A 13,766-nucleotide genomic window follows, 5' to 3' on the forward strand; every position below is an offset into this window, starting at 1 on the left:
TTCAATTTCCTGGATTGTAATGTTGAACCTTTCAAAGAATTATCAGTTGGAATTAAAGGAACAGTATTTTCAACAAAACAGACTACAACAATTAGTATTTTGAAACATTGGTTCTCCGAGGACAAGCAGGCTGCTTGTTCTCACTGATGGGTGACGTCCTCGGCAGCCCCTCCAATCGGAATCTTCCTAGCAAAGTCCTTTGCTAGCTCTCGCGCGCCCGCGCGCACCGCGCATGCGCGGCTGTCTTCCCGCCCGAAACCGGCTCGAGCCGGCCAGTCTTCTTTCGTCCGCACTCGGTACGGCTGTGTTTTTTGTCGTGTCGAGCCCCGGAGAGTCGACCTCGCGCGTCCGTTTTATATTGACGTGTTTTTCTTCGGAAAAGTTCTGTAAATTTGTCGGGAAGTGCTCCGAAAACCCCCTTGGGTCTCGTTTTCCCTTCCCGTATTTCCAGTTTTTGCCCCGGTAAGTTTTCTTTCGTCGTCGGGGTGGGCCTTCTTTCGGCCTCGGTCGAGATTTTTCTCCCTTAAAGTTTTGGTGCTCCAAATTCGTCATTTCGGATTTTGACTTCGCCGGCGTGATTTTTCCGCCCATGACATCGAAGCCTTCCAGCGGCTTCAAGAAGTGCACCCAGTGCGCCCGGGTAATCTCGCTCACTGATAGGCACTCTTCGTGTCTTCAGTGTCTGGGGGCCGAGCACCGTCCCCAGAACTGTAGTCTGTGTTCCCTGTTACAAAGGCGGACTCAAGTAGCGAGATTAGCCCAGTGGAACGTTTTGTTCTCGGGCTCTTCGTCGGTATCGGCACCGGGGTCATCGTGTGCATCGACGTCATCAGCGTCCAGACCTTCTTCCTTGGCTGCCAGTGCATCGAGTGCATCGAGGCATCGGCCCTCTGCATCGGCGCCGAGACATCGGATAGCTGCATCGACGTCGGTGGTACCGGGACCTCGTCTCCTGATGTCGTCGGACGGTGGTGCATCGAGTGGAGTGCAGGTGAGGGCTGTCCATTCCCCTGCTGGTGGCGGTGAGCCCTCGGGTGGGTCTCCTCCTACCCTGAGGGCTCCTGCGGTACAGCCCCCCCGAGATCGACCTTCTTCGGTCTCGGCCCCGAGGAAGCGACGGATGGATTCTACATCCTCCTCGTCGGTGCCGGGGAGCTCCGGTGACATGCTTCGGAAGAAGTCGAAGAAGCATCGACACCGGTCTCCTCCCCGTGTCGGCACCGAGAGCTCTGGGTCGCCGAGGGAGTCGGCACCCAGCAGGCATCGGCACCGAGAGGACCGCTCACCCTCTGTTCAGGAGGTGTCGATGCGCTCCACTCTGGACAGCCCGGAACAGCCTCCACGCCCGGAACAGGTTCTGACGTCGACACCTGCATCGACCTCCATGCCTTTCTCTGCAGCCGCTCTGAACGAGAGCCTCCGGGCCATTCTCCCAGAGATTCTGGGAGAGCTGTTGCGCCCTACTCCTCCGGTACCGGCGGTGCTTGCGCCTCCGGTACCGTCGAGCGTGGCGCCGGCTGGCCCATCGCCCGGGGTGAGGTCCCCGACGTCGGTACCGCGTGCGGTGCCGACTGCAGCCACCTCCCAGGAGGGCTCCCCGACTACGTCGGCGGAGGGAGCTTCGCCGATGCGGGCGAGGGAGTCTACCTCTCGACGCCCCCATCGTGGACGTGGCTCCACTGAGTCGAGCCGGGCGCGGTTGCAGACGCAGGTCCGTGAACTTGTGTCTGACACCGAGGGTGAGGCCTCGTGGGAAGAAGAAGAAGACCCCAGATATTTCTCTGACGAGGAGTCTGAGGGTCTTCCTTCTGATCCCACTCCCTCTCCTGAAAGACAGCTTTCTCCTCCCGAGAGTCTGTCTTTTGCTTCCTTTGTCCGGGAGATGTCTACGGCCATCCCCTTCCCGGTGGTTGTGGAGGACGAGCCCAGGGCTGAAATGTTTGAGCTCCTGGACTATCCTTCTCCACCTAAGGAAGCGTCCACTGTTCCCTTGCACCATGTCCTGAAAAAGACATTGCTTGCGAACTGGACCAAGCCACTAAGTAATCCCCACATTCCCAAGAAGATCGAGTCCCAGTACCGGATCCATGGGGACCCAGAGCTGATGCGCACCCAGTTGCCTCACGACTCTGGAGTTGTGGATCTGGCCCTAAAGAAGGCTAAGAGTTCTAGGGAGCATGCTTCGGCGCCCCCGGGCAAAGACTCTAGAACCTTAGACTCCTTTGGGAGGAAGGCCTACCATTCTTCTATGCTCGTGGCCAAGATTCAGTCTTACCAGCTCTACACGAGCATACACATGCGGAATAATGTGCGGCAGTTGGCGGGCTTGGTTGATGCTCTTCCCCCCGAGCAAGCCAAGCCTTTTCAGGAGGTGGTCAGGCAGCTGAAGGCGTGCAGAAAATTCCTGGCCAGAGGAGTGTATGACACTTTTGATGTTGCGTCCAGGGCCGCTGCTCAAGGTGTGGTGATGCGCAGGCTCTCATGGCTGCGTGCCGCCGACCTGGAGAATAGACTCCAGCAGCGGATTGCGGACTCGCCTTGCCGTGCGGACAATATTTTTGGAGAGAAAGTCGAACAGGTGGTAGAGTCTCTCCACCAGCGGGACACCGCATTCGACAAGTTCTCCCGCCGGCAGCCTTCAGCTTCTACCTCTACAGGTAGACGATTTTTCGGGGGAAGGAAGACTGTTCCCTATACTTCTGGTAAGCGTAGGTACAATCCTCCTTCCCGACAGCCTGCAGCCCAGGCTAAGCCCCAGCGCGCTCGCTCTCGTCAGCAGCGTGCGACTCAGCAAGGCCCCGCGGCTCCCCAGCAAAAGCAAGGGGCGAGCTTTTGACTGGCTCCAGCAGAGCATAGCCGACATCCAAGTGTCAGTGCCGGGCGACCTACCAGTCGGAGGGAGTTTGAAAGCTTTTCACCAAAGGTGGCCTCTCATAACCTCCGATCAGTGGGTTCTGCAAATAGTCCGGCAGGGATACACCCTCAATTTGGCCTCCAAACCTCCAAATTGTCCACCGGGAGTTCAGTCTTACAGCTTCCAGCACAAGCAGGTACTTGCAGAGGAACTCTCCGCCCTTCTCAGCGCCAATGCGGTCGAGCCCGTGCCATCCGGGCAAGAAGGGCTGGGATTCTATTCCAGGTACTTCCTTGTGGAAAAGAAAACAGGGGGGATGCGTCCCATCCTAGACCTAAGGGCCCTGAACAAATATCTCGTAAAAGAAAAGTTCAGGATGCTTTCCCTGGGCACCCTTCTCCCCATGATTCAGCAAAATGATTGGCTATGCTCTCTGGACTTGAAGGATGCCTACACACACATCCCGATACTGCCAGCTCACAGACAGTATCTGCGATTTCAGCTGGGCACACGTCACTTCCAGTACTGTGTGCTACCCTTTGGGCTCGCCTCTGCGCCCAGGGTGTTCACAAAGTGCCTAGCTGTAGTAGCAGCGGCACTTCGCAGGCTGGGGGTGCATGTGTTCCCATATCTCGACGATTGGCTGGTGAAGAACACATCCGAGGCAGGAGCCCTGCAGTCCATGCAGATGACTATTCGCCTCCTGGAGCTACTGGGGTTTGTGATAAATTATCCAAAGTCCCATCTTCTCCCAGTACAGAAGCTCGAATTCATAGGAACTCTGCTGGATTCTCGGACGGCTCGCGCCTATCTCCCAGAGGCGAGGGCCAACAACTTGTTGTCCCTCGTCTCGCGGGTGCGAGCGTCCCAGCAGATCACAGCTCGGCAGATGTTGAGATTGCTGGGCCACATGGCCTCCACAGTTCATGTGACTCCCATTGCCCGTCTTCACATGAGATCTGCTCAATGGACCCTAGCCTCCCAGTGGTATCAGGCTGCTGGGGGTCTAGAAGACGTGATCCACCTGTCCACGAGTTTTCTCGAATCCCTCTATTGGTGGACAATCTGGTCCAATTTGACTCTGGGACGTCCTTTCCAAATTCCTCAGCCACAAAAAGTGCTGACAACGGATGCGTCTCTCCTGGGATGGGGAGCTCATGTCGATGGGCTTCACACCCAAGGAAGCTGGTCCCTCCAGGAACGCGGTCTACAGATCAATCTCCTGGAGTTGCGAGCGATCTGGAACGCTCTGAAGGCTTTCAGAGATCGGCTGTCCCATCAAATTATCCAAATTCAGACAGACAACCAGGTTGCCATGTACTATGTCAACAAGCAGGGGGGCACCGGATCCCGCCCCCTGTGTCAGGAAGCCGTCAGCATGTGGCTCTGGGCTCGCCGTCTCGGCATGGTGCTCCAAGCCACATATCTGGCAGGCGTAAACAACAGTCTGGCCGACAGACTGAGCCGGATTATGCAACCTCACGAGTGGTCGCTCAACTCCAGAGTGGTGCGCCAGATCTTCCAAGCGTGGGGCACCCCTTGGTGGATCTCTTCGCATCTCGAGTGAACCACAAAGTCCCTCAGTTCTGTTCCAGGCTTCAGGCCCACGGCAGACTGGCATCGGATGCCTTCCTCCTGGATTGGGGGGAGGGCCTGCTGTATGCTTATCCTCCCATTCCTCTGGTGGGGAAGACTTTGTTGAAACTCAAGCAAGACCGAGGCACCATGATTCTGATTGCTCCTTTTTGGCCGCGTCAGATCTGGTTCCCTCTTCTTCTGGAGTTATCCTCCGAAGAACCGTGGAGATTGGAGTGTTTTCCGACCCTCATCACGCAGGACGAAGGGGCTCTTCTGCATCCCAGCCTCCGGTCCCTGGCTCTCACGGCCTGGATGTTGAGAGCGTAGACTTTGCCTCTTTGGGTCTGTCAGAGGGTGTCTCCCGCGTCTTGCTTGCTTCCAGGAAAGATTCCACTAAGAGGAGTTACTTCTTTCTGTGGAGGAGGTTTGCCGTCTGGTGTGACAGCAAGGCCCTAGCTCCTCGCTCTTGTCCTACACAGACCCTGCTTGAATACCTTCTGCACTTGTCTGAGTCTGGTCTCAAGACCAACTCTGGAAGAGTTCACCTTAGCGCAATCAGTGCATACCATTACCATGTGGAAGGTAAGCCGATCTCAGGACAGCCTTTAGTTGTTCGCTTCATGAGAGGTTTGCTTTTGTCAAAGCCCCCCGTCAAGCCTCCTACAGTGTCATGGGATCTCAATGTCGTTCTCGCCCAGCTGATGAAACCTCCTTTTGAGCCACTGAATTCATGCCATCTGAAGTACTTGACCTGGAAGGTCATTTTCTTGGTGGCAGTTACTTCAGCTCGTAGAGTCAGTGAGCTTCAGGCCCTGGTAGCCCAGGCCCCTTACACCAAATTTCATCATAACAGAGTAGTCCTCCGCACTCACCCTAAGTTCTTGCCAAAGGTCATGTCGGAGTTCCATCTGAACCAGTCAATTGTCTTGCCAACATTCTTTCCCCGTCCTCATTCCTGCCCTGCTGAACGTCAACTGCACACATTGGACTGCAAGAGAGCATTGGCCTTCTACCTGGAGCGGACACAGCCCCCCAGACAGTCCGCCCAATTGTTTGTTTCTTTTGACCCCAATAGGAGGGGAGTGGCTGTAGGGAAACGCACCATATCCAATTGGCTAGCAGATTGCATTTCCTTCACTTACGCCCAGGCGGGGCTGGCTCTTGAGGGTCATGTCACGGCTCATAATGTCAGAGCCATGGCTGCGTCGGTAGCCCACTTGAAGTCAGCCTCCATTGAAGAAATTTGCAAAGCTGCGACGTGGTCATCTGTCCACACATTCACATCTCATTACTGCCTGCAGCAGGATACCCGACGCGACAGTCGGTTCGGGCAGTCAGTTCTTCAGAACCTGTTTGGGCTTTAGGATCCAACTCCACCCCCCGAGGGCCCTGTTTGTTCTGTTCCAGGCTGCACTCTCAGTTAGTTGGTAAATTTTTTAGGTCAATCTCAGTTATGTCCTCGCCGTTGCGAGGCCCAATTGACCATGGTTGTTGTTTTGAGTGAGCCTGGGGGCTAGGGATACCCCATCAGTGAGAACAAGCAGCCTGCTTGTCCTCGGAGAAAGCGAATGCTACATACCTGTAGAAGGTATTCTCCGAGGACAGCAGGCTGATTGTTCTCACAAACCCGCCCGCCTCCCCTTTGGAGTTGTGTCTTCCCTTGAAGTGTATTGTCTTGCTACATACTGGACTGGCCGGCTCGAGCCGGTTTCGGGCGGGAAGACGGCGGTGCGCGCGGGTGCGCGAGAGCTAGCAAAGGACTTTGCTAGGAAGATTCCGATTGGAGGGGCTGCCGAGGACGTCACCCATCAGTGAGAACAATCAGCCTGCTGTCCTCGGAGAATACCTTCTACAGGTATGTAGCATTCGCTTTATTGTACAATAGATTTTTTTCAGAGCTTCCCAAATCTGCCCTGGGGTACTCATAGCCAGTCAGGTTTTCAGGATAATCACTATGGATATGTATGAGATTAATTCACATATACTTGTTCTCCAGTGTATGCAGCCTTATCTCTGAGATATTCATTACGAATATCCTGAAAACCTGATTGATCATGGGGTCTCCAGGACAGGTTTGGAAAGCTCCAGCTTAGAAGTACCAGTCAGCCCCTGTGTAGTTCATCCTAGCCACTCATCCCGTTGCAAATTAATTCTGCAGTCAATACAATACAATTTGACACTTAAATTCAGCAGTATTATGGTTCTAGAATATTTCTAGGGATGTGCAACTTTAGCAAAATACAATTTATAATTTTATAAAAACAGGAATAGCAGAAAATCAAAAAGGGGAATGACCAGAGAAGTATCAACCAAGGGATATCACATAAAAAGACATACAGTTCATAGACATCTATAAAATTCATAAAAAATTTAATATCAAGCATACATTTACAGCAATTGAAATAAAAGTACAGTTCAATATCTTTTCATCACATTTATCTTAACACAATAAGTGTGCAAGACTAAATTCAATACATAAACATTAAAGTGGCAGAATACTACTGAGTGCATTAGTAAACAAAAATGTGTTCAGTAGTTTTCAAAAGCAACAATAATTTGTCAAATTCCTAATCTCATTAAGCAAATTGTTTCACTCAAAAGGTCCACCAGTTGAAATCGAACGACTACATATTTTGAAAAGATGATAGTAATTAGCAGAAAAGTTCTGTAACAATTTATCCTTTCCAGATCGAAGTGCTCTCTTAGAAACATAATAGGGTATAACAGCTTCCTTAAAATAAAAAGGAATCTCATTTGCCAACGAACAAAAAATCAAACATAACACTTAAAATTTAACCTTCCACTTTACTGGCAGCCAACTTAAGGCTATCAGAGAATGTGTAGGCTGGAGCTTGACAATAAAATCCTATATACCAAGGTACAAAGTTTGATTATCAAATCCAGGGCCTGAATTGGAAGCCATTGCAATTTTATTAAAAGTGGAGTGACCCGATCGATCCTCTTAGCAATGCAAATCAGTCAGGTGGCAGTAGTCCTTGGTTATATCGCTATTTTGCAGGTTGTTTCTTGTAGAGGATGCTGAACTTCTCTCTTTCTAAATTCAGTGCTTGGCATTTTTGTTTTCCTTGTAGGTGACATCATTGTCACAGCCCATGAACTTCAGAACCTTGCTGTGGATCAGACATTAAACAAGGATCGGCAGAAATCGGAGGTCAAGCACATCCTAGTGCAGAAACAAAGGGCCCTTTCAGACCTCTTCAAGACACTCACCAAAACTGGTAAAGATTCTGTTTTCAGGAGCACTGCTGTCTTCATAGACTGTACTCTTGTACGTTATGGGAGGCAGTAGCATCCTATCTATACATTCAGGATGAAGAACACAGTGATTTAAAGATTTTATGTAGCACTTCAGCCTACAATCCACCTAGCTTTGGAGAGAACCATTGTTTTGTTTTTTTATTATTTTGGGTTTTGTTTTTGTTTTTTACTTTTTATTCATTTCAAAATATTTTACAATATTAACTTTTAAATGAGAAACACAGAAAGTAACAATGCTCACAAGGCATTATAAGGTAATACAAATGAAAAATAACATTTTTTTTCTTTGGACTACCATTTTGTTTTTTAGTAATTCAAAGAACCCTGCTTTACTGTATTTCCTATTTTTACTGTTAGTATTCTTCAAAAGGTAAAACTGCAGCAGATATGCCATGCTTTGTTTTCACACCATACTGATAGGCAGCAGTTAAGCCAAGCTAATATTTTTGTATGTTTTGGAGATGCTTTAATTTTCTGAGAGCTGGAAGCTGCTAGTGCGGCTCCAGATTGCAAACCTCTACTTAACATTTCAACAAGTGTCACAACTGTCACGGAGTCCAGAGTAGTGAGCCCTTGGGCCACTGCCACTGACCGACAGAAGCAGGTGAACCACCCAAACAGGAACTGAGGCTGAACACAGACAGGCTGGTACAAGCAGGACTGGAACTAGCAAGATGGGAACTGAAGCGGTAGATGAACAGGATTGGAACAACCGGATTCTGGAACGGGCTTGGCTTGGCTGGAACCGGATTCTGGAACGGGCTTGGCTTGGCTGGAACCGGATTCTGGAACGGACTTGGCTTGGCTGGAACGGGCTTGACTGGAACCGAGTGCTGGAACGGACTTGGCTTGGCTGGAACAGGATTCAGGATTCTCAAACAGGCTTGGCTGGAATGGAAGCTGAAAGCAGACAGGGTTGGAACAAACAATGGAGAAACTGAAGCTGAAGACAAACAGGGCAGACACAAGCAGGATTAGAACTGAAGCTGAAGGCTTGCAGGGCTGGAACAAGCAGGGTTGGAGTAGAAGTTGAAGACTGGCAAGACAAAAACTAGCAGGGCTGGAACTGCAACAAACACACACAGACGAAAACTCATCTGAAGACCTTTGTTGCAAAGGCAAGCCTGAAAGTTCCCAGGTGCTTAATAAAGGCAATTACAGATGAGGTCACAAGTTAAGGGTGAGGCTTGGCAGCAAAAACAGCAGAGCACGACTTGGTTGCAAGAGCACCAAAGTGAGGCTTGGGTACAGGAACCCCAAAGCAAGTCTGGAATGCTGGAACATCAGAATAAGACTGGAATGAACTCTGGAACATGTTTGGGAAACAGGAAGAAGACAGTCCACTGCAGCCATAGGGCCTGGTCACCAGGAGGTGAGGTGAGTGTAGGCATGGGATACAGTCACAACCGTGACAACAGGAAACAAGCAGAACTTGTCAGGTTTATGTGATACTACTTTTTGCATACAACAAAACAAATGTGTTCCAAATGCTTTGTAATCTTGATGTTTCAGAATTGAAGGTTAAGACCCCCCTTTTTCTTTTTTTTTTTTTTAATATATTTTTGGGTTTGGTTCACACATTTACAGTAGTAACTCCAATATGAGTTATATTCATATATAGCAGGTATTTTTCTGTTCCCAGAGAGCTTAAAATCTAAACACCCCCTACCCCTGTTTACTAAGTCGCACGCTAATGCCTGCACAGGCCATTCACTTTGAATGGGCTGTGTCGGCATTGCCGCGTGGCTTAGTAAACAGGGGGATAAGTTTGTACCAGAGGCAATGGAAGGTTAAGTGACTTGCCCAAGATCAAAAGGCGTATCAGTGGGATTTGAACCTTGGCATGTCTAGTCCTCAAATTACTGCCATAACCATTAGGCAGCTACTCCACTGGGTGCCAGAGGCACAGAAAAATGATTTGTCCAAAGCTGCACTACAAGTCTGTGGTACAGCGGATCCATGAACTTAGGTTCCAGTGTGTGACAAATTGAATGCTTATCTAATTTTTGTTTCCTTGTTGCTGCGGTTTCACTCAATTTTTGCTGCCCCTAAGCAAAGTAGTATACATTTTTCTTCAGTGGCGTGTGGTGACAATTATAGCAGGGGATTCAGTAGATGTGTTAAATATTTGTGCAGTGCGTACACTTAATGTCACGTCTTGATCTCTTTCTGAGAGTCACCTATGACATTTGCCACTTCTCCTTTTGACTTCTGTTTTGATTTGAAGAAACTTAAGTTGGATATCACCATCACCTTTCCGAAATCTATCCTTCAGAGTTACAGATTGATGAGTAGTACTGTTCCCATTCCTCACAAAAATTAAAAATATTATTACTACTACTACTATTTATTATTTCTATAGCGCTACAAGGCATACACAGCGCTGTACACCATACACAAAAAAGACAGTCCCTGCTCAAAGAGCTTACAATCTCGATAAGACAGGTAAACAGAACAATTAAGGGTAAGGGGATAAATAGGTGAGGATAAAGGACAGGGCAAGTGAGTAGTGGTTAGGAGTCAAAAGCAGTGGTAAAGAGGTGGGCTTTAAGTTTGGACTTGAAAACAGCCAAAGACGGGGCTATACGCAGAGGCTCGGGAAGTCTATTCCAAGCGTGAGGTGCAGCAAGACAAAAGGAACGGAGTCTAGAATTAGCAGTAGAGGAGAAGGGGACAGATAAGAGAGATTTATCTACAGAACTGAGTACCCGAGGGGGGAGACGAGAGTGGAGAGGTACTGGGGAGAGGCAGAGTGAATACACTTATAGGTCAATAAGAGAAGCTTGAACTGAATACGGAAACGGATAGGGAGCCAGTGAGGTGACTTAAGGAGGGGACTAATGTGAGCATAGCGACTCTGGCGAAAAATGAGTCGCGCAGCAGAGTTTTGGACTGATTGAAGAGGAGAGAGATGGCTATGAGGGAGGCCGGTGAGAAGCAGGTTACAATAATCAAGACGAGAGGTGATAAGAGTGTGGATAAGGGTTCTGGTAGAGTGCTCAGAGATGAAGGGACAGATTTTGCTAATGTTATAGAGAAAGAAACGACAGGTTTTGGCAATCTGTTGAATATGAGCAGAGAAGGAGAGAGAGGAGTCAAAGATGACCCCAAGGTTACGAGCTGATGAGACAGGGAGAATGAGAGTGTCATCCACAGAAATAGAGAAAGGGGGAGAGGAGAGTTAGGTTTAGGGGGAAAGATGAGAAGCTCGGTTTTGGCCATGTTAAGTTTTAGATGACGTTGAGACATCCAGGCAGCGATATCAGATAGGCAGGCTGAAACCTTGGTCTGGATGCTGGTTGAGATTTCAGGGGTAGAGAGGTAAATTTGGGAGTCGTCAGCATAGGGATGGTATTGAAAGCCATGGGATGATATTAGAGAGCCAAGGGAAGAAGTGTAGATGGAGAACAGGAGAGGACCGAGAACAGAACCTTGAGGTACACCGATAGGTAGAGGGATAGAAGTGGAAGAGGATCCACCAGAGTGAACACTAAAGGTGCGAAGCGAGATGTAGGAGGAGAACCAGGAAAGAACAGAGCCCTGTAATCCAAATGAAGACAGCGTATCAAGAAGTAGGCTGTGATCAACAGTGTCAAAAGCGGTGGATAGATCAAGAAGGATGAGGATAGAATAGAGGCCTTTGGATTTGGCCAGGAACAGGTCATTGGAAACTTTTGCAAGTGCAGTTTCAGTTGAATGAAGAGGGCGAAAGCCAGATTGGAGTGGGTCAAGAACAGCATGAGATGAGAGAAAGTCAAGACAGCGGTGGTGAATGACGCGTTCAAGTAACTTGGAAAGGAAGGGGAGGAGGGAGATGGGTCGATAGTTGGAAGGGCAGGTAGGGTCAAGCGAAGGCTTCTTCAGGAGTGGTGTGACCACAGCATGTTTGAAGGCATCAGGAACGGTTGCAGTGGAAAGAGAGAGATTGAGGATATGACAGATAAAAGGGGTGAAAGTAGGAGAGATGGTGTTAAGAAGGTGGGTAGGAATGGGATCAGAGGAACAGGTAGGTCGTTTGAGGAGGAGAGAAGATGTGATGTTATTAGCCCATTATATCTAGAATTTGTGGGGTCACTGGGCTATATGAGCTTTAAAGAAGTAGCACAGCAGCAGTAGGAAGAGGTGCCAGGAGACCAATGACAAACTTGGAGGGAGGTTGGAGAAGGGACATATAGAGGCATATTTTCAAAGCACTTAGACTTACACAGTTCTATAGTAACCTATGGAATTTTGGAAGTCTAAGCGCTTTGAAATTGAGCCCCGTTGTCTCACAAACTCTGTGTTTCGTGATTTGGCTCCCTAGGTAAACATATATTTCTGGGCCCCTCTTATCAGAGACCCCACCCCCCACCATCATTTCACCTTTCCAGAAGTAGCAGCAAAATGTGCACAGACCAGCTGTGGGTTTGATAACATTATAGTTTGTGAGTAAGCATGGAGACTATGCAAGCACATGCTTAATGGTTAGAGTTGGAAAGCTGCCAAGTTACCCAGCTCCAGGAGGGAAATTTTGAGCCAGTCCTGGATTTCTGTAACCCTATCCTGGTATATTATGGGACCTGAAGTGCTGATTTCACTGGTGGTATCAGGGACTACAAATAGAGCACTGAATTGGGATATAAGATAACTTAGTGCCTATTCCTATCCCTGTAATATATAACCCGTCTGGAAAACCCTGTACTAAGAAACAACCTAATTATAATATCAGATATCAGCTAGATAATGCCAATATATACCGTCAGAACACCACTATGGTTACACACCAGAACCAAATGGCTAACATTTGACGGCCTGCTTTTAACTCCTAACCCTTACTTACTTGTTCAGTACCCATGTTTTATCATTCCCACCTTAGTAATTCCATTATTCCTTATTTGTCCTGTTTGTCTGTCCTAATTAGATTGTAAGCTCTGTCAAGCGGGGGCTGTCTCTTCATGTCCAGTGTACAGCTCTGCGTACGTCTAGTAGCGCTATAGAAATGATAGTAGTAGTAATAGTAAACAACCTCACTACCTTTTGCAATTATCCAAACAATTCTCCCCTGTGGAACACAAGTGTCAACCCACTCCTGTCCCCGCCATTTATATCAACACGAGGTCTGTGGGGAACAAAGCTCTCTTACTCGGGATTCTGCTAGAATATTCAGATCTGGGTTTTCTGTTTGTCAGAAACATGGCTCACCGAAGTTGATAGTCCGACACTGCTCTATGATATTCTTCATTCTCTAAGACAGGGTAAAAAAGGAGGCGGACTTACTGTTATCTTTAAGAGCTTTTTCCACATATCTTTAGTTAGTTCTGGGGTTTTCCCTGAGCTGGAATACATGCTGTGCAAATATGGTTTACGTTTGGATGCCATTTACTCTCTTTCCCCCTCATTTAATATTGCCAAAGCTATTGAGATGGATTGGTTAGTTTCCTGGGATGCTCTAAATTTTTGCTTAGTCCCACTAGCATGGAGCTCTTGGATCCATGTGTCCATTCTGACTCCACAACCCACTTCTCAAACCACTAAGGTACTCCACTCCTTTTTTTCCTGCTCTTCCCCAGTGTTGATTTCCTTTTTGCAAACAGCTAACTAAGTTACAGTGTAGGCTTTATCCTGATTTGAATGAGGTCTGCAATGGAGTGTAACTCCTGTTAGCCAGAATGAATGAGTTAATTCTGTTGCTTTAATTCAGAATGAGATTTGGATTACCTATTTCTACATTTTCAGTCAAATTTGTAACGTGCTGTTCCATGGCTGTGCTAATATCCCATTGTATGATTGACTAAGAAGCTAGTTGACATAGATATGATTTGTTCTATAGAAACCAAATGGAAAGGACTGGTTGAAAACTTGTTTGGGAAGGCCTGAAGGAATCTATGGCCAATGTCATGTGCCAGTTTACTCTGCCTCTTGTGGACAGACTGATCCCAATCTCCCCAGACACTAGTTGTGTTATAGACCCTTGTTTTAGTATATGTTTATGTTGGATTTCAAGTGATGTCTCTTTACAGTCTTTATTTTTAATTGAGAAACTATCTAGACTGGTACCTATATGATGTATACATTT

At 48.2% G+C, this 13,766-nt stretch overlaps 1 protein-coding gene across 1 annotated transcript in view; it reads left to right on the forward strand.

The window, feature by feature from the left end:
• The window catches only part of MDN1 (midasin AAA ATPase 1), a 548,987-nt gene that overhangs the window by 427,634 nt on the left and 107,587 nt on the right, over positions 1-13,766 (forward strand). Inside the window, exon 75 of the mRNA XM_030199093.1 lies at positions 7,525-7,671. Within this exon, the coding sequence (XP_030054953.1) occupies positions 7,525-7,671 (147 nt within the window). The remainder of the gene's footprint in view (positions 1-7,524; positions 7,672-13,766) is intronic.

This window comes from Microcaecilia unicolor, chromosome 3, assembly GCF_901765095.1.
Source record: "Microcaecilia unicolor chromosome 3, aMicUni1.1, whole genome shotgun sequence".
Classification (NCBI taxonomy): domain Eukaryota; kingdom Metazoa; phylum Chordata; class Amphibia; order Gymnophiona; family Siphonopidae; genus Microcaecilia; species Microcaecilia unicolor.